Source organism: Anolis sagrei, chromosome 4 (assembly GCF_037176765.1).
Source record: "Anolis sagrei isolate rAnoSag1 chromosome 4, rAnoSag1.mat, whole genome shotgun sequence".
Lineage (NCBI taxonomy): Eukaryota > Metazoa > Chordata > Lepidosauria > Squamata > Dactyloidae > Anolis > Anolis sagrei.
Window position 1 is genome coordinate 22,013,279 of NC_090024.1, and position 20,561 is coordinate 22,033,839.

The following is a 20,561-nucleotide window of genomic DNA, read 5'->3' on the forward strand; positions in this document are numbered from 1 at the left end:
ACCTGTGTAGTCAGAATTATCCTTATTATTCCAAAAAAGGAGAGGAGAAACTAATTGTATACAAAGCTAGCAAAGCAAAAGACCAATCTTAATTTAGATGGTTTTTATTCAAAACCTTACATGGTCTTTACTGTGATATGTTGATAAAACATATATGGATATTATTTCACATGCATTCCTCAAGAGCCAGAATGAACAAACTTACATGTCTGACTCTTAGCCAGCATACATTTCTCCTAAATGCATACTTCTCCCCTCTCTCTTATTTCTTCCCTTTCAATATACAATAATATCGTGTACATTCTCTATGATCATTCATGCTTTCATGAAAACAAGCATGATACAACTACAATTTGAAAACAAGTGGTTGTGATCACAATAGGAATCACCATATATTCTGGCATATAAGACGACTAGGCATATAAGATGACCACCAACTTTTCCAGTTAAAATCTATCTCTTTTTTCCATACTCCGGCTGCCACGGACGCCTGCAGCTTGCTCCTTCACTTACACCTTCCCGGTGAGGCCTCCCTTCACCTCACATCAGGACCGCATTAAGTTCATGAATCCTGATGAATAGATTTTTTTTCTACTGTACTTGTACAGTATTGCCCTTAATGCTTTCATACAGTCGCTGCATATGGCAGGGATGCGGCCACTGCCATTTTTGAGCTCCCCCCACAATATGCAGCAACCATAGATTCTCCAATCCAGATTGGAAGTTTCAGCACCCGCTCTATAAGATGACTCCCAGCATATAAGACTACTCCCATGGATAAGGCTACTCATAGAATCATAGAATCATAGAATCAAAGAGTTGGAAGAGACCTCAAGGGCCATCCAGTCCAACCCCCTGCCAAGAAGCAGGAATATTGCATTCAAATCACCCCTGACAGATGGCCATCCAGCCTCTGCTTAAAAGCTTCCAAAGAAGGAGCCTCCACCACACTCCGGGGCAGAGAGTTCCACTGCTGAACGGCTCTCACAGTCAGGAAGTTCTTCCTAATGTTCAGATGGAATCTCCTCTCTTGTAGCTTGAAGCCATTGTTCCGCGTCCTAGTCTCCAAGGAAGCAGAAAACAAGCTTGCTCCCTCCTCCCTGTGGCTTCCTCTCACATATTTATACATGGCTATCATATCTCCTCTCAGCCTTCTCTTCTTCAGGCTAAACATGCCCAGTTCCCTAAGCCGCTCCTCATAGGGCTTGTTCTCCAGACCCTTGATCATTTTAGTCGCCCTCCTCTGGACACATTCCAGCTTGTCAATATCTCTCTTCAATTGTGGTGCCCAGAATTGGACACAATATTCCAGATGTGGTCTAACCAAAGCAGAATAGAGGGGTAGCATTACTTCCTTAGATCTAGACACTATGCTCCTATTGATGCAGGCCAAAATCCCATTGGCTTTTTTTGCCGCCACATCACATTGTTGGCTCATGTTTAACTTGTTGTCTACGAGGACTCCAAGATCTTTTTCACACGTACTGCTCTCGAGCCAGGCGTCCCCCATTCTGTATCTTTGCATTTCATTTTTTCTGCCAAAGTGGAGTATCTTGCATTTGTCACTGTTGAACTTCATTTTGTTAGTTTTGGCCCATCTCTCTAATCTGTCAAGATCGTTTTGAATTCTGCTCCTGTCCTCTGGACTATTGGCTATCCCTCCCAATTTGGTGTCGTCTGCAAACTTGATGATCATGCCTTCTAGCCCTTCATCTAAGTCATTAATAAAGATGTTGAACAGGACCGGGCCCAGGACGGAACCCTGCGGCACTCCGCTCGTCACTTCTTTCCAAGATGAAGAGGAAGCATTAGTGAGCACTCTCTTATACTCCAGTGTATAAGATGGCTCCAATGTATAAGACTACTCCTGCATATAAGAGGACCCCTGACTTTTGAGAAGATTTTCTTGGGTTAAAAGGTAGTCTTATATGCCAGAATATACAGTAATTGGAATAAACACAGACGAGGTCTGGCTGGATGTCATTGTCTTAATGCTAACTGTAATAGGTAATTATAATGGCTGTTGGAAAGCTACATAACTGTACAGCCCAGAAGAAAAGTTGGGTAAAGTGTGGTCCTCCAGGTGATCCCAGTAGCCCTAGCCAGCATTAGCAATGATGATGCAGTTCTGCAACATCAGGAGTGGGCATGCATCCAAATCAATACATTATTAAGCTGTTCTAAAAAGAGATTCACAGAAGTCAGCCCTTGTAAAAGGAAGAGTTAATTCATAGGTCTGACTACAAACATTCAGGTGATATTGCTGAGCAACTACGATGGGGTCTTGGAAGTTCTTCTCACTTCTTTCTTCCATATAAAGGAAGAGAAGTTCTGTTTAGCTGAATTGTTGTCTCTGTGTGTGTGTGTCATAATTAAACCAAGTGTTCAGTTTGGTTCCAGTTGTTCAAAGATAAAATACGCAATATGTAAAATGTTATATCTGTTTATTTAGGAGGAGAACACTGGGTTGATGATGTTTGTGAGGACATACGTGCTCCAGAATGCCCAGCAGGGTAAGTTTTATATTTTATCTGAGGCACTGTTTGGGTTTATGTTGCATGGTGACCCCATGGATTCAGAGTTAGTCTTCCACTGCCTTCTTCTGAAATGTAGTTGACGGCACCTAATATTTCCACATCCAGGCTGACTGTACATAGATCCCAAAATAAGGTGGATCTGGTACCTTCAGAATACCTAGGTCTGGTATCTTTAATAAATGAAACATTTTTTTTTAATTTTGTGTATATGTAACTTCATGAATGTTCACTGTCGGTCACATATTGGACAAATGGCAAGCTCTTTTACCTCAGCAAGTGAACAGTGAGGTCACAACAACTTCAGCTATAGAACTCCAGTATGCTGATAATAATGCAGTCTCTGCTTATCCAGAGGAAGATCCATAAGACACTTTAAACACCTTTGCAGAAGCATATGAATAGCTGGGCCTCTCACTGAACATTGAGATAATCAAAGTACTCTACCAGCAGGCACCAACCAATCCCTCTGTAATGCCAAAAAATAAAGCTTAATGGTGAAACGCTAGAAAATGTTGACCATTTTTGCTACCTAGGCAGCCACCTCTTCACAAAAGTCAACATTGTTTCATAGTGTCTGAAAAATAATGGAGGCTGAGTCTTCTTTGGTTAGAACATAGAAAGTGGGCATATTATAATATTAAAGCTTTCATAGCATTTCCCTGTGAGTGGCTTTGTAACATGATATGAGAGAGAAAGAATTTGCAGATGACACCAAATTGGGAGGGATAGCCAATACTCCAGAGGACAGGAGCAGAATTCAAAACGATCTTGACAGATTAGAGAGATGATTGGCCAAAACTAACAAAATGAAGTTCAACAGTGACAAAAGCAAGATACTCCACTTTGGCAGGAAAAACGAAATGCAAAGATACAGAATGGGGGACAATGCCTGGCTCGAGAGCAGTACGTGTGAAAAAGATCTTGGAGTCCTCGTGGACAACAAGTTAAACATGAGCCAACAATGTGATGTGGTGGCAAAAAAAGCCAATGGGATTTTGGCCTGCATCAATAGGAGCATAGTGTCTAGGTCCAGGGAAGGCATGCTACTCCTCTATTCCACTTTGGTTAGACCACACCTGGAATATTGTGTCCAATTCTGGGCACCACAGTTCAAGAGAGATATTGACAAGCTGGAATGTGTCCAGAGGAGGGCGACTAAAATGATCAAGGGTCTGGAGAACAAGCCCTATGAGGAGCGGCTTAAGGAGCTGGGCATGTTTAGCCTGAAGAAGAGAAGGCTGAGAGGAGATATGATAGCCATGTATAAATATGAGAGAGGAAGCCACAGGGAGGAGGGAGCAAGCTTGTTTTCTGCTTCCCTGGAGACTAGGACATGAATCAATGGCTTCAAACTACAAGAAAGGAGAATCCATCTGTACATGAGAAAGAACTTCCTGACTGTGAGAGCCATTCAGCAGTGGAACTCTCTGCCCTGGAGTGTGGTGGAGGCTCCTTCTTTGGAAGCTTTTAAACAGAGGCTGGATGGCCATCTGTCAGGGGTGATTTGAATGCAATATTCCTGCTTCTTGGCAGAGGGTTGGACTGGATGGCCCATGAGGTCTCTTCCAATTCCATGATTCTATGATTCTATGAATGATGCATTACAACATGAAGAACATAAAAGCTCAAATGAATTGATGTGGGAAGAGAGAGGATGTGACTAAGTCCAGCAAATTGGAAATGGCATGAAGGCATGGTTTGGCCAAACTCTTACGAGAGACAAGGAAATGAGCAACTCTTGAATCTTAGGCATAAGGGTGGTACCTCTAAACCAGCAGGTGGGTGTGGTATTAAACATCTGGTCCTGGTGAACAGATCCTATTGCTGTGTATTAAACAAGGTTAAGTAGCTATTCCATTTGGCCTCACTTTTGGATTTGTTGTGATGGGAAAAGAAGAGGGAAGAGATAGTTGGAAGACAGAAAAGTTTCAGATGAGAGAATCCTGGTAAAATTGCACAAGCAAACTCTCATATGGAAGCACGATAAGAAAACAGGTGTATGTGAGTTTGTGTATATAGGGATTGAGATTGAGATAATATTTATTTAGACCATATTGTGAAACATATTTTGAGAGGTGAAGTATTAACTCAATTTGTATTGGCATTTATTAGGTTTGCCATAGCCCACTGTTAAATCCCTCTGCAATTGCTTTTATAATTTCTTCCATGTAGTTAAAAAGAATACTGTGAATCAAGGACAAAATGCTTTGGGATTTTTTATTATTTTTTTTTTGGCAGAGATCAAGAATTTTTTGTCCTTGAGGTAAAAAGGAGGAAGGGAGGAGAGGCTAGAATCGAAAGGAAAGTAATGCTGTGGTCTAGCAACTCATTATAATTGATACCACACTCTTGGAGGCTTCCTTTGAAAGAGAAAAATGAAGAATTGTAGCTTGTTTTGCATTCCAACTCAGCATGACACATTCACAATGGTAACAAAAGTTGTTACAGACATCACAATATGACCCAAGATTAAATATCTTAATGCCAGAAGACATTCAGGACTGACTAAAAACTTAAAAACCAGCACACTGTAAAATGTGTGAAAAGGCACTTGTATCTTGTAAATACAGATCCATATTGCTTGTATGAGTTGTTCTTCTTTTTCTTACAAGAAAGTCCTATTGACTGAAATGGGAATGGTTTTTGAGCAAAATGTCTATGCTTCCCAATTAGCTATTTTAATGTTCTCTCATAGCAGCTATGGGATAATCTTAACCTAAGTTATCCGGGGATATTTCCCCACCAGCATTATGGAACGAAGTCAATCACCTGATCTGGTCCTGCAGAATTCTGAGATATGTAGTTTAGGGAAGCTGAGGACCCCTCTAGCTGAGAATGCCAACCCTGAACTACATTTCCCAGAATTCTGCAGGAACAACTCCAACGATTGCCTCCATTCTATAACGTTGGTGGGGAAAGATTCCAGGAATCTATGAGATATTTTCACTAGTTTTATTCTTCTGAGGTTTTTTCCTACCACATTTGCCTTATTTTCATTTCACTTTGCTCATTATAAGTGTCTTATTTTAACTTACTACACAGACTGCAATCAAGTCTTATCAAGCCTTGTTGTTTGGTCCGATATTGTGATATGGCCTAAGGGCTTAATAATAATAATAATAATAATAATAATAATAATAATAATAATGCTTATTAATACAGTGTTTCTCAACCTGGGAGTCGGGACCCCTGAGGGGGTCATGAGGGGGTGTCAGAGGGGTCTCCAAAGACCATCAGAAAATACAGTGTTTTCTGTTGGTCATGAGGGTTCTGTGTGGGAAGACTGGTTCAGTTCTATCGTTGGTGGGGTTCAGAATGCTCTTTGATTGTTGGTGAACTATACATCCCAGCAGCTACAACTCCCAAATGTCAAGGTCTATTTTCCCCAAACTCCACCAGTGTTCACATTTGGGCATATTAAGTATTCCTGCCAAGTTTGGTCCAGATCCATCATTGTTTGAGTCCACAGTGCTCTCTGGATGTAGGTGAACTACAACTCCCAAACTCAAGGTCAATGCCCTTCCAGTATTTTCTGGTCATGGGAGTTCTGTGTGCCAACTTTGGTTCAGTTCAATTGTTGGTGGAGTTCAGAATGCTCTTTGATTGTAGGTGAACTATAAATCCCAGCAACTATAACCCCAAATGACAAAATCACCCCCACCCCCAACTCCACCAGTATTCCAATTTGGGCGTATTGGGTATTTCTTCCAAATTTGGTCCAGTGAATGAAAATACATCCTACATATCAGATATTTACATGACGGTTCATAACAGTAGCAAAAATACAGTTATGAAGCAGCAATGAAAATAATGTTATGGTTGGGGGTCAGCACAACAGGAGGAACTGTATTAAGGGGTCATGGCATTAAGAAGGTTGAGAACCACTGCATTAATATATCATCATACATTCCAGGTTCCAACGCCCTCCATTGATAATCTTCTCAGTCGATGGCTTTCGTGCATCATATATGAAGAGTGGTAGAAAAGTCATGCCCAATATTGAAAAACTAAGTAAGTATGTACATTTGACAAAGTGTGAAAGCTCTCTCTCTCTCTCTCTCCTGTTTTGTAGCATATGTTGTTTTATATGTATTTTAATTGATTTTCATGTATTTAACTGTATTGTGTCTATTTGGTGCTGTTGTTTAACCTATTCCTTTCCCACCTTAATAATAATAATAATAATAATAATAATATCCCAACCATGCTTGCTATAGGTGGTGGGTAAAGAATTATTTATTTACAGCATTTATATTCCGCCCTTCTCACTCTGCAGTGGACTCAGGGTGGATTACAATGTACACATATATGGCAAACATTCAATGCCAATTAGACATACAATGTATATAGACATACACAGAGGCTATTTAACTTTTTCTGGCCCCCAGGGGAGCTGTCGCTTTCATTGTCCATCTGCGACACTGATGAAATACTTCCGCATTCCCCGCATGTTTTTGCTGGAGTGCTTTTTGCTGGAGTCTTTTTATGGCCTCATAAATTAGTTAATTAGCCTCCCCACACATAGGTAGTATCTAATTTTCCTACTTGACAGATGCAACTGTCTTTCGGGTTGCAAAGGTTGACAATAAGCTACACAAATTTGGCCGGAAGCTCACTCCGACCCGGGCTAGTTTCGAACTCATGACTTCCTGGTCGGAGTGATCTTAATGCAGCTGACACTCAGCCAGCTGTGCCACAATCCCGGTGCTATGGAATTGAATACCATCCAAAAGAGTATATGCGATTTTAGTGCAACAGCTCCTTTTACTGAAAAGACAGAATCACAAGCCAGGATCCAATGATGAATGCTTATTGTTTCTGCTAGTAAAATCTTACCTCCCCCTGAAGACCTTCATGACATGAAAGGCATGCTCCAGAGATTTTCCCAGCCCTCTTGAGCAGGTTTACAGGACATGTGCTCAACTGCAGGAGGGAGTGAAGATCACCCCTTCCTGATTTCCTTGGCAAAAGCAAAAAATAAATGTGGTGGAAGTACAAAGTTGGATATTGGCCATACCCTGCAACTCAAAAGATGGCATTTACTTTTTTCGTATGGCTAAAAAATTAGCTGTATGTAACTCAACAATGTCCATTAAAACATAATCTTAACTTACAAATTGTTGTTGCCTGCCTTTTTCGAAAATGATTTTTGTCATCGGTGCTCTCATGCTTACACAATGCCATGGAGAATTGGGTGCGTGACAGGAGTAATAATACTGAATATTGCATTTTCAGGAACCTGTGGAACACATGCTCCATATATGAGGCCTGTCTATCCTACAAAGACTTTCCCTAATTTGTATACTTTGGCAACAGTAAGTGTTGTTGCAGTTTTTTATGGGGCAGTGGGATAATTTTAATAATCTTCCTGTAAATGAAAACTGGGGGACTGGAATAGGAAGTTTCAGAATATGATGTTGCTTTGATTTGTGATGGACCACAGCCCAAAGAAGACTAGTCACATTGGCTGCTGGAGCTGAAAAATCACACATTAAAATATTATTTGGAATTAAAACAGAAAAGAATATTCAAAAGCATTTGGGAAATGGTAAAAAAACAAACCCAATCTCACTTTTTAAAATCCAGTGAGAAGAATCCTGAATAGACCTTTAGAGTTCATGACTTATTTTATGCCAAATTCACATTTGGTTGATTTGCATAGAATTTTCTTCACAGGAAACAACTTTGTGCAGAAAATGCTGTTTTATGTGCAATTTTGCATAGAACTAGTCCCAAATTGTGAATGTTCTTTGAAAACAACATGGTTTCAAAGCATTTCTTGCATTAGGATGAAAATTTGGCAAGTTAGTAATCGCTTCCTTCAGGAAGACCACTGAAGAATTAGATTCCTACTTTGAAGTTGATTTGGACTTTGTCAAATCAAGTAACCATTAACTCTCCTGCCCTTTGCTAACACCCAGGCTGCTTTGTGCAGCATATGTCACCTGCACTGGTGAATTCAATGAGTGAAATGAAAAAAAACACCCATAAATAATATATGAGTTTCAACAACTATAAGAAAGTGTTAGTGGTGCCTGGTGTCTTCCATATCATTAAGGTGATAAATCCACATTTTAATATGGACTTCAAAGGAGCTATCCATGGTGCTTAACCCTAAACTCCAAATTAGATTCAACACTATAGATAACTCCTTTAAAGTTGAGTTGAAATCCCTGAACAGATTTACTGCTCCACTGACAAGGGAGTCCCTATTGTTCCCAGGCGGAATGGTTGTTGTTGTTTGTTTGTTTGTTTGTTTAATGTAATCAAGTTGATACCAATTCGCAGTAACCTCTAGATCACTTTATCCTCAACAGCTCTGCTCAGATCTTGCAGATTCAAAGCTGAGATGATCTTCCTCTTTATAGTTTTTTTCTAGTGAGTCATGTCTTCTCTTGAAGACTACAATAAAATACATATGTGTGTAATCTTGTTTTCTTGAATCTACACAAAAATTATGTAAGGTAAAATGCCCCCAGATGAAAAATGAGATGAAAAGCAATGTATCCTATTCTTTCTTAGTACCTCCTTATATATTATGTGCCTAACAGGTTATCTTGACCTGAGTGGCATGCCAGAAAGATTGATGATCACTGTATACATGTTTAAAGTGAAGCCATTATTGTTTCCTCCTGCTGGTCTGTACTCAATACAGAGAGGAAGCACATAGGGATGGGATCGGAGGAGGACATTTCTTTAGCTACTTTTTTTATGGCTACAAGAAGATATATGTGGCAAGAAAAATCAAAGTATGGAATGTTTTGCCTTTTATTAAGGTTCCCTTTCATTTTTGATTATATATTCTGAGAACTTGTGTGAGATTGTCTATAATCCAAGGCATGTTAGTGGTTGTATGAATTGGCTTTTACTGCCAACCCCCTCGCCAATTAGGACTTCGGCACAACTGGTGTTATATTCTTTTTACCAAAAAGGTAATGCTGCATAGTGAATAATCTGCTTAGTTTTCTATAACTTCTAAGCAGAGTGTTAAAGACTTCTTTGATTATAAGTGCCTAGTCAGTTTTTTAAAAGTACATAAAATGTTTCACTCATTCTAGCTTGTTTTTGTACAAAGGGGCTCTATCCTGAATCTCACGGAATCATTGGAAATTCGATGTATGACCCTGTATTTGATGCTAGCTTCAACCTTCGAGGCCGAGAAAAATTCAGCCACAGATGGTGGGGTGGCCAGCCAGTAAGTTTCAGTTTCTTTTGCTTTGGGGAGATATGTATACAACAGTTTTTAAAAGTGTGTGTTTGCGTGAGAAGAATTTGTAAGGCACTTTGCAGATAAAGTCACTCAGAGCTGTTCCAACTTAGAGGCTGTTACTTACAGAGTTTCAGTGGATGTAATTTTGGCTCCTGCTTGTCTGGTGTTCATGGATACTTTTCAGTTGGTGCAGCCTCAGGATGTGGACAGGATCCTTGGAGAGGTGAGAAATACCACGTATTCTAGATTTTTGCTCTTCCTGGCTGGTCAAACAGACCAGAAGGAGACTGGCAGAGTGAGTGAAGGGGGTGGTCAATGCCTTCTTGGAACAAGGCAAAGTTCCAACTTGCCTTAAGGAGGCAGTTGTGAGACCTATATTTAAAAAGTCATCTCCGAACCCCTCTATAATGGACAACTATATCCAACCTCCCCTTTCTGAGCAATGTCTTGGAGCATGTAGTAGCCTCCCAACTCCAGGGATTTCTGGATGAAACAGATTATTTAGATCCATTTCAATCTGGTTTCAGACCTGCCTTGGTGGATGACCTACAAAGAGGGCTAGACAGGGGAGAGTGTCCCTGTTGGTTCTCTGTATCTCTCAGCAACTTTTGATACCATTGACCATGGTATCCTGGGTCATCTTGCTGAGATGGGACTGGGAGCCACTGGTTTACAGTGGCTCAGGTCCTTCCTGGAAGGCCATACCTATAAGGTGGTGCTGGAGGACTCCTGTTTGAATCCCTGGCCATTGTCCTGTGTGGTTTTCACATTTCCATTTTGTCCCCCATGTAGCTTAACATCTACATGAAACTGCTGGGAGAGGTCATCCAGAGTACGGTACCACCTATAGGCAGATGACACCCACCTCTACTACTCCTTTCCACCTAATGCCAAGGAAACTGCCCTGACCTAACCCAGCGCCTATAATCAGTAATGGACTGGATGAGGGCAAACAAATTGAAACTTGTTCCAGACAAGACAGAGGCACTCCTGGTCAGTTGGAAGGCAGACCATGGAATAGGGATTCAACCTGTGCTGGATGGGGTAACCCTTCCACTGAAGACACAAGTTTGTAGCTGATATCTGCAGCTGAATCCAAATCACATTAACTCTTGGTTTCTAGCAGTTGCGGGATATTTCTGGGAGTGTCATGCACCAGGAGCTTTCTGATGAATGTAAAATGCCATGGGAGTATTCTGTTAATATAGGTGTGGCCTGATGGAGCACTTCAAAAAGGTGGACCAGAGATATTTTGCTTTGTTGTGTATTCAGAATAGGAAAGCAGATGTAAAAGGCCCATTGATCACAAAAGATTGATCTATGACATTTGCTAATGCACTATACCAAAAGGAACATGATGTTCCTACAGATGTATACTTTTAAGCCAAGTGGAGTATTTTTCTTGGATTGTGTTCTCTTGAACTCTTGTTACAAGCAATGTTTTTTTTAATTGATCTTGTGGCTGAAGAACGATCTTTTTCTTTTTGTCAGAATACATTGTGTCCCCTCTGGAAATTGAGATGCAAGTGGTTGATTTCTAAATGTCTGATGCTGTTGCTGGCAAGACTGGCCCAAGGCATTTTTCAGTAGGAGGATGCATCCACTTTGTTAGAATTAATGAAGTTTGATTTGACACAGCTCTATGCTATGGAATCATGAGAGCTGTAGTTTTACAATATCTTTATACTTCTTTGTTAAAGGGTATTGGTGTGTCTCCAAGCTACAAATCCAGGACTTCCTAACACTGAGCTATGGCAGTCAAAGTAGTGTCAAACTGCACCCATTCTGCAGTGTAGATGCACCCAGAGACATATAGAGAACACGGAACAATGTTTACAGGAAAGGAGATTCCATCTGAACATTAGGAAGAACTTCCTAACTGTGAGAGCAGTTCATCAGTGGAACTCTCTGCCTTGGAGTGTAGTGGAGGCTCCTTTTTTGAGGCTTTTAAACAGAGGCTGGATAGCCTGTTTAAAATTGCATTCAAAGCATCATTTGTCGGGGGTGCTTTAAATGCAATTTTCCTGCTTTTTGGCAGGGAGTTGGACTGGATGGTCCACAAAGTCTCTTTCAACACTATGATTCTATGATATGACATGTGAATCTGACTCCAGAGCTAGTTCTAGAGAGACATCCACCATAACATCTGAGAGCACGCTTAGAAATTGTTAGAATTTGACCTAGGTTCATTTTTATTAGTTTTTTTTAAATTGAAAAGCAATTCAAAATGTTAAAATGTCCTTTCAAGTACCGCTGTTGTAAAATTGCTGTTCTTAAGTTTGGGTTGGCTATGAGTTTTGATTCTTTTGTTGATTTTATGTTTTCAAATCTAAAATATCTTTGTGTTTTTTAAACCACCATAAGATTTTTATGTTAAAGACTGTGATGCAAAAGTCACAAATATAAGCAGTCTTTGGGTTATAAACCTCCAACTTACAAATGACTTGTAGTTAAGAATGGGGGTGAGACAACAGGAAGTGAGAGAAATCTACCGTTAAGAATGGAAATTCACTCCTGGAAGAATTATTATCATGGGGTAAACGTGTCTCAATTGAAGTTTTATCACCAATCTTTGTTTCCACAACAAGCCAAATTTTTCAAAATCCAACAGGAACAGAAAGTGAGGTTAAATCTTCTAAACAGGGGCACTGACTGAGAAACAAACACAAACACCAGTATTAACCCTTCTCTATCCTATCTAAAGCATACATTCATGCATTCGTTTGTGTGTGTATATGTATGTGTATATGGCTGAGGTTAAACTTTAAAATGTACACGTTCTGAGTTACATACAAATTAAACTTAAGAACAAACTTAAAGAGCCTATCTGGTTTATAACATGAGGACTGCTTGTATTGATGCTATTCACTCGGTGGGATACAAAATCATGAACTCGAATGTGAAAAAGGAGAAGCCAGCACTCTAAAAATCTATTGTCATTTTGTTTTAGTATTTTTTTTCTTTATAATCCAAAATCTTGAGCCCTTTGTAATCTGCTTATGTTTTCTTAATTAGATATGGATTACTGCTGTCAAGCAAGGACTGAAAGCAGGCTCATTCTTTTGGTCTAAGTAAGTCATTTTCATTTATTTTTTTAAAAAAGAAAGTTCAGAGTACATGCTCAAAAATCAATAGCATAGTTGCATTGCTGGACCTGGGTTCTTGAAAGAAAATTCTATATAAAGATCTTATTTTTGAGTAAGAATTGTTTCTCTCTGTCCATTTTTTAAACTGGGCAATGTCTTTGTTCTCCTCTATCATTTCTCTCTCTCACTGCTTCAGAACTTTTAACATCCTGCTTACATGTGCCCCATGTTGTCCTATTGAATCTCCCCTTACAAACCAGCTCAGGCACTGCGGTCAGTTGAAGAGGCCCTGCTCTCGGTCCCACCCCCATTCCAAGTATGGCTGGTGGGACCGAGAGAGAGGGCCTTCTCTGTGGTTGCTTCCCACCCGTGGAACTCCGTCCCTAAAGAAATAAATCTGGCACCCTCCCTCCTCTCCTTCAAAAACCAAATGAAGACTTACTTCTGCTCATTAGCATATGTAGAGGAGGAGGATTAGTCAAGTACCATTTAGTATCTGGACTCAATCTAGTTTATGCTACCCCAGTTACCATCACTGGCTACACAACGAACCCATACAACTTGGTGAACAATAGTTAGCTTCTATAAGTTAAAGTGAATGTTTTTATGTTCAGATTTTATTCCATAATACAATTTTTGTTTGATCAAATTGGGGGTAATTTATTGATGTTAGACTCTTCTGCTGTTTTGATATGTGGGGTTCCTCTTGGATTATTTGTCTGTTGAATGTTTGCCATTGTATGTTGGAATCCGCCCTGATTCCCCCTTGGGGAGATAGAGAATAATAATAATAATAATAATAATAATAATAATAATAATAATAATGTTCATTAATAAATAATACTTAACAATTTATGCAATGTTCTCTAAAACATGCCAGTACAGCAAGATCACTACAACAATGAAACCCAAATATGGGATTTGATTTATCCATGCTCAAGGGAAAATGGTTTCTGTAGGAATTCTATGATATGCTTCCCCTGGAATGACCTAGCAAATTCCTGAGAAGATTCCTCTGGAGGAATTGTCAAGTCCTTTAATGGTATGCTGGAACTGGAAGTAAACGAATAATTCTCTTGACAAGTACACCCAATATTTCTTAGAAGGAAACCAGAACAAATGGAGCTAAGCAACATCACTTTGTCATTGAGATGTCAATAATTATTAATAGGTTAGATTTCAAAAGGTAGTTCCAGCATTTTGTATTTGCCTGACCCTACAGAAAAATAAGCAAGATTCTGCCCCTTTCTTCTCTCTGTACAAACTACATTTGCACTTTGAACACAGCAACTACAGTAAACAGAGACAAATGGGAAAAGTGGGAGTAGAAGAGAAGGACCAGGGCATTTTAAAAACAGTGGCCCCACGGTGGTGGCCCCACGACTCTGGAACTCTCTCCCTCTGGAGGCCAGAACCGCCCCACCCATCCTAACATTTAGGAAACGGGTGAAGACGTGGCTGTGGAGTCAGGCCTTTGAGGAATGAGACAACACCATAGGACTCTGGATGGAAGTGGATATAGATCCATCTTATTAGGACGACTGACCACTGTAGTTTTATATTTAGTGTTTTTAAAGTTGTTTTGTAATTTGTGATATATGATATTTTAATGAATGTATATGTTTTTATGGCTGTAAACTGGGCTGAGTCCCTCAACGAGGTTGAGAAGCTCGGTATACAAAACTGTGAAATAAATAAATAATAAATTTTAAAAACAGTTGGGAAAATGGATCAGCAGAAGAGCTGTTCCTACCAAATTCAAACATTTGGGGAATAAGTGATGTGTTTCTCTTTTCATCTTTTTATTTTGCTCATAACACTGGTCTGACATATATTAAAACATTTTCTCGAAGTCAGTGATTGTATGGAACTTGATGGAGCTAGTGTCTGAGATTATTTTCTGTGTTCTGTTCTAGTGTAATCCCTTACGAGCGCAGAATACTAGCTATTCTGCAGTGGCTAACTTTGCCAGACAATGAAAGGTAAGTAGTTTCTGTTTTGTCATCTTTCTGAATCGCAACTGTGTAGCAGGGACTACCATGCCAGCATTGCCAGTATTCTTTGGTGGTGTCTGACTTTGATCAGCTACCTGTGTCCTTCTGAATAAGTAAATAATGTGAATCCGCTATTATTTCTGGGGAACATTTAATTACTTGTGGTCATGTTGCTTTTTGTCCCCTCCCCCTTTAAAAACCTGTTTAGTCTAATAAGTCTTAACAAGCGTGGCTCACTGCAATTTGGGCAGATGTCAAGATCTTTATTTAATACACTAGTTGAGGGCACATGGCACAGAGAGCACCATCTGTCTAAAGTTGTACCTTTTCCCCTCCCTGTTACGAAACTCATAGAACATTTCTCCACGGGGTTATCCACCCCTCCATGAACCTCTTGGCAGGCCTTCTCTTATTTTCAATGGAGTTGTGGCACAATTAATTGCTTAATCTGACTGTGGAAAACTTATGACTGAGGACAGTATGCTCTACCTCTCCTCCCCCTTTTTTCCACAGAAGGCAAGGTGAACTTGAAGGGCTTGACTTGAGCTACGCAGCTAAGACAAACTGTTCTGACAACTTTCCCCCCTCTTTTCTTCCAGGCCTTATGCTTATGCTTTCTACTCTGATCAACCAGACATTGCTGGCCACAGATATGGTCCCTCTGAGGTTAGTATAGTTCTTCTCCCATCTGTGGAACCCATAATATCTGTGTTCATCGTATTACAGCAAAACTTGCCAAAATTCTAGCCTTCAACAGAATTGTTCCCTTCAACATACACACATACACACACCTGTAAATCTCCAAAGAAGGGAGAGAGCTCTGTTGAAAACATGGAGTCTATGGCATGAAATGTACAGGAAGATGTTTCTTCTTGTAGAAGCTTCCATCTGTATTCCTCAATCTTGTCTCTTTGTGATATAGGAGCAAGGAGGGAGCAAGATCATGAGTGAAGCTTTACAGGTCATCTCTCAAATACATTCAGAAATTTAAAAGGAAAGCATTGTGTGTGAAAAAAATATTTACATTTACCATGTTTACTATTTATGCTTCATAATGAAATTGTTCAGCTTTTTTATCTTTGGCCTTGGGCATTATTATACTATGCTGTGAGGTACTCAGGCTATCTTGGGAGTAGAGCATCTTTCATCTCTTCTATAACTCCACCATGTCTGGAGCTGGAGAGAACCAGGGTCCTGCCATTGTGGGGAAAACCTAAGCCCTCTTCAAGCTCCTGATTTCCATCTGGGGGATTATTGGGGAAGGGGCCATCTCCTGAGCTCATGTTGTCAGGCATGATATGCTATCAAGCATCACATCCTTTCCCCTAGCTTTAGAGTTTGAAATAAAGAATCTGGTTTCCTCATAGTTTTGGCTTGTTGATGGACCAAATACCAGCCCTAATTTGTGGAAATTCTACATAGATTAGTTTGTAAGCATGGCTCTGGTATCAAAGTGACAGTCAAATGGCATGTACAGTATGACCCCCATATCTGAAGAAGATCTATTCCCCAACATCATGTGGATTCCTAAAACCACAGATAGTCGTGATCCCTATTGAAATGAAGAACCTGTGGCCCAAGAATGCCATAGAGTCACACTGGAAGACCTGGGAAATGCCTAGAAAGGACATATTTGTAGGACATGAATAAATGAAACCAAGGGTGCTGGTCCTAGAGATATGGGAAACATAACGGTAATGTGTAAACACTCTTGGAATATATGACTTATTTACCTATAAGCTGCCAAGGAGCTCTTTTGCCTGGGGAGAAAATGGGAAAATTAACTTTCCTCCCTTTAAAAAGTTCTCTTGCTTTTCAAATCACTTCCTTTTGTAAGCTACTTTTTCCAAGTGTGATGGACAGGTATGCGAAAATCTTGTGTCAAGCAAGTTTGCCCTCAAGTTTCTAAATGTATTACCATGCCAACATCTTAAAATGCTCAAGCTCCACAGATGTTTAGGTTTACTACAGACAGGGCTTCTCTTCATGTTTTTCCCCCTCCTTTTTATAGAGAGAATAGGACATATTTAATGGTCCTCTTAACTTTTCCAGTTTTTAAGAGCCTATATGTGTTTCATAAGTCATGTAGAAAGAAGACTTCAATGGAGAATTGTCCCTCAGGGTTATTTGCCTAGTAATCATGGTAGTTTGGGCTTAGCATGCAATCTTCCCTCATCTTCCATTCCTTTGTACTGAGCTGGCTGCACTTTTCAGCATTTGGAACAGATATAAAGTTTCCTCCCTGCCCCCTTCTCCATATGGTTCTTCAACAACACACTGGAACTTGGAAACGAACTTTAGGGAGCAGAAATCATGATTTTTTCTTTTTAAGCTTCTTACACATGCTGAATCATCATGACTAGCCCCATAATATTTTGTAAAATATTCCCTCAGCCATATATCCTTCAGTAATAAAGGCTTCTGTTTTTCTATGGCATTCCAGTCTATGCTTCATAGGGCCCTTTTCACATGACACAAGGTGGGGAAGGAGGTTAATAAGCCAAAAGCAAGCCATTAGTGCCAACACAAGACTTGCTTTATTTTGATGCCATTGTTAAGAGAAAAAGATAGTAGCTTTTCAGGATTGATAAGTTTATTTACTTATTTACTCCTAGTGAACATTAGGGTTTTCATGTAGAGTTAGGCAGTTTTTGAAGACTTTTCACTCTGTAAAACTTACTCTGTATAAAATGCAAACATAGCATTATCTGAGCAGAATATTTATGCACAGAAATGTTACTTATGGTGGTTTTGGCCCTGGACAGTTCCCAAAATAGGATGTCCTTTCTGCAGAAGTATGATATATTCTGAGAGGAGGACAGAACAATAACAGCAGAGGAAACATCTTTTTTGGTGAAGTAATAGTTAACCCTAAAACCTCAGTAAGATTAGTAGCTTGATTCCTGTGTTTTTTACTCAAGTTATACATAAAAATGTAGAAGATATTGGGAGAGTCACCAAGTGTCTGGAGAAAGACCATCAAATTATGCATGTTCCCCCCAGCAGTGGTCCTGTGCTCTTTGAGGTGCCTGAAGTAATTGCTCCAAATGAACCTTTGATAATTTGGCCCTGGTTCTGGGTGGGGTGCCAGCTTATTGAATTCTAAATCATACTGATCCTGCTAGACTCTACTACAGGAGCACACAGATGTGGACAACTCCTTGGAGGCCAGTAGTGCTTGGCTCTCTCAGTGATGAGAACCAGACTGAAATGGCCCTATGGCTGCTCTGCAGTTTGTGATAAAGTGTTTGTAGAGTTTTGATCACAGATGTCTGGTGGTGCATTTGATTTAGCCTGTGATCCATCAGAGAAGTATCTATAAATCATACACTTGTGTGTTTCATGGTAAGATGGATGATTTTTGTGGTTGGGGAAAATAACTTGGCTTGATTGAGTCTTCCTTTTGTCAGTGATCCCATAACTGTTTCTTCTACAAAGTGAGAGATTTCATGTAGCTTCCTTCTTCACTCGTACTGATGCCTATTCTTATTCTCTGAAAGTGAGGCTAAAGTTTGGCTGGTTAATAAAGACTTGGCTTTTTTCCTAGTTCTAACTTCCTTTAGAAAGATGCCCTATCACTTTGTGAATGCAAACGTTTACTGTGACTATGAGCTCTGAATTGGACAACAAACTCCTGTGCTTAAGGACTGTTTTGCTGCTCCCCTAACATGCTCCCTTGAGATGGCGATCCTGATTATAAGAACTGCTCAGTGGCACAGTTAAAGCTCTGGCTGCGCTTCTTTTTTTGGAAAGAGTGAGTAAACTGTGAGAATCCTTCCTTTCCCCTCCTGCTGCTCCTCTCATCAGGACTGCACGAAGCTTGAACTCTTCCTCTCTTTTTTTCCAAAAAAGAAAAACTCTGAAGCTGCTTTCTGGAGAGAGACAAATGGAATTGGATTAGCATCTCCCTTCCAGCTGCTTGCCTAGGAAGCAATGAAACAGCATGGCAGATGGTAACATTGTTTTTTCTTCCAAGAACGGGGCTCTGCAATTGGAACAAGAAAGACTGAGAATGGCTAAGCCGATAGGAACAAATGGTGTAGTAAATCAGTGCGGAGTCTCAACCCCCTTCGGCTGTGCTTCCTTTCTTCTCCGTTATTTTTTTTTTTTTGAATTAGCTGCACTCTTCTGAGAATCTGATCCTAAAAGATGCCAAGAACTCTCATTGGAATAGACAATTGGAGTTGCATGCAACGTGGCCTCTTTTTAAGATCAAAGTAACATCCAGCGACTCTGCATTGCTTGGTTCTGCGGCTCTTCTTTTGAAATGGTTTCCCCTTCTCTTAATACATGGACAACTTACTCCCTTTCCCCTTTTCCCAGAATCTATTTTCAGGTCCTGTAGTCATTTTGGACAATAAAAAAAATTCACCAAAAACTACTGCTTACATTAAAAAAGAAAACACATCCAGCATTCAACTGATAGAAATACTGAGATTTCTTTTTGTTTGAAAATGACTGAAAGATTTTTAAAAAGAGGGCGAGGACAGAATTATATTTTTCCTAACCTGAGAATATTGTGCCTTCTGGGCTGCTTTAAAAACAGCAGCACAGACTGACTGAAAAACTGTCTAAATAGACATTAATACAAATAAGCTTTCACAGCCTTGTAGGACCATTTGAAAGGATAAATATATCAAACTGCTAATGAACCAAAAGCCAAAGCAAAAGGCAGGCATGAAACAGGACCTTTTTGTGTAAATATATGTAGGCCATTCTTCCAAAATGATGTTCCTTATGGCCCTAGTACACTTTTTGTGAGTAACATAAGCTCAGTCTTCATCATGACATGTCCTTTGAACTACTGTTGGTGACTTGAACCGTGCCTATGGGTGTAGAAATTCCTACATGTGCTAACTCAGGTAGATCGTTTCAACTATCTGATGTTAGCTGAGCTTTTTCTGAGTCCAGGCATCTCTCTCCGCCAGTACAGGAGAGTAGTTTTGGCTCACCACTTACTCCACCTAAAAGACCTAAGAGAAAGATCACTCCTAAGAGGAGACAGAAAAGACGTGTTGATCCTTCGAAGAGGCGAAGAAAAGTGCCTAGAGCGGAACAATACACTCCAGAATCCCGCCGGAACAAAGTAAGTTTCCAGAACTGACAGGTATCAAATTCTGAAGCACTTGTGCAACTTGGTATTTTTCTCTCCAACTCTGGAATTTTCTTCTGCAAAGCAAAAGTACCTGCTCATCCATCTTGAATATATATCAACAGACTGCTACTTCTTAAAACTGGACGGCATAACATCTCCTCTCTTCTCTTCTGTTTCTCTTACTCAGAATTGTATTCTTCCTATATTTATCTGTGCAATAAAATTTAACCAATATTAAAAAAGCTAAAGTGGAGGCAACAGCAATGCATTTTAGTGCACAATTTCATTCATGTTCTTCATCCACAGGTGGAAAAGTCTGGACTAGCCTTTAAAATCAAACTGATTGTTATGACTGATGTCATCCTTCTCAGCTCAAATATATTTCTCAGCCCAAATATATCAGCTGATCTGGAATGTTCAACTAGTAGTAAATAAAGATATTGAATACTTGATGGATTTCTACCATCCTCAATGGGGCTTGAGGATAGTAGTAAGATTTCCTTAGAAAAAGACATCGGTGACTCAGCTGCTTTTATAAGAATCTGTCTATAAATCTAATTTTCATGTTTGGGAAGAACAACCTTTTTGAACTTTGTAAATTAAGTTCAATGTTCAATGTTCAAACTTGATGGTTGGTCT

At 39.8% G+C, this 20,561-nt stretch overlaps 1 protein-coding gene across 4 annotated transcripts in view; it reads left to right on the plus strand.

The window, feature by feature from the left end:
• ENPP2 (ectonucleotide pyrophosphatase/phosphodiesterase 2) overlaps window positions 1–20,561 on the plus strand; it is a 90,783-nt gene that overhangs the window by 46,212 nt on the left and 24,010 nt on the right. For 3 of the 4 annotated variants that reach the window (XM_060775822.2, XM_060775824.2, XM_060775820.2), the window contains 8 exons: window positions 2,453–2,513; window positions 6,451–6,548; window positions 7,773–7,852; window positions 9,613–9,732; window positions 12,763–12,818; window positions 14,750–14,815; window positions 15,427–15,493; window positions 19,761–19,913. In XM_060775822.2, the coding sequence (XP_060631805.2) occupies window positions 2,453–2,513; window positions 6,451–6,548; window positions 7,773–7,852; window positions 9,613–9,732; window positions 12,763–12,818; window positions 14,750–14,815; window positions 15,427–15,493; window positions 19,761–19,913 (701 nt within the window). The remainder of the gene's footprint in view (window positions 1–2,452; window positions 2,514–6,450; window positions 6,549–7,772; window positions 7,853–9,612; window positions 9,733–12,762; window positions 12,819–14,749; window positions 14,816–15,426; window positions 15,494–19,760; window positions 19,914–20,561) is intronic. The other variant, XM_060775823.2, reaches the window with a different exon arrangement.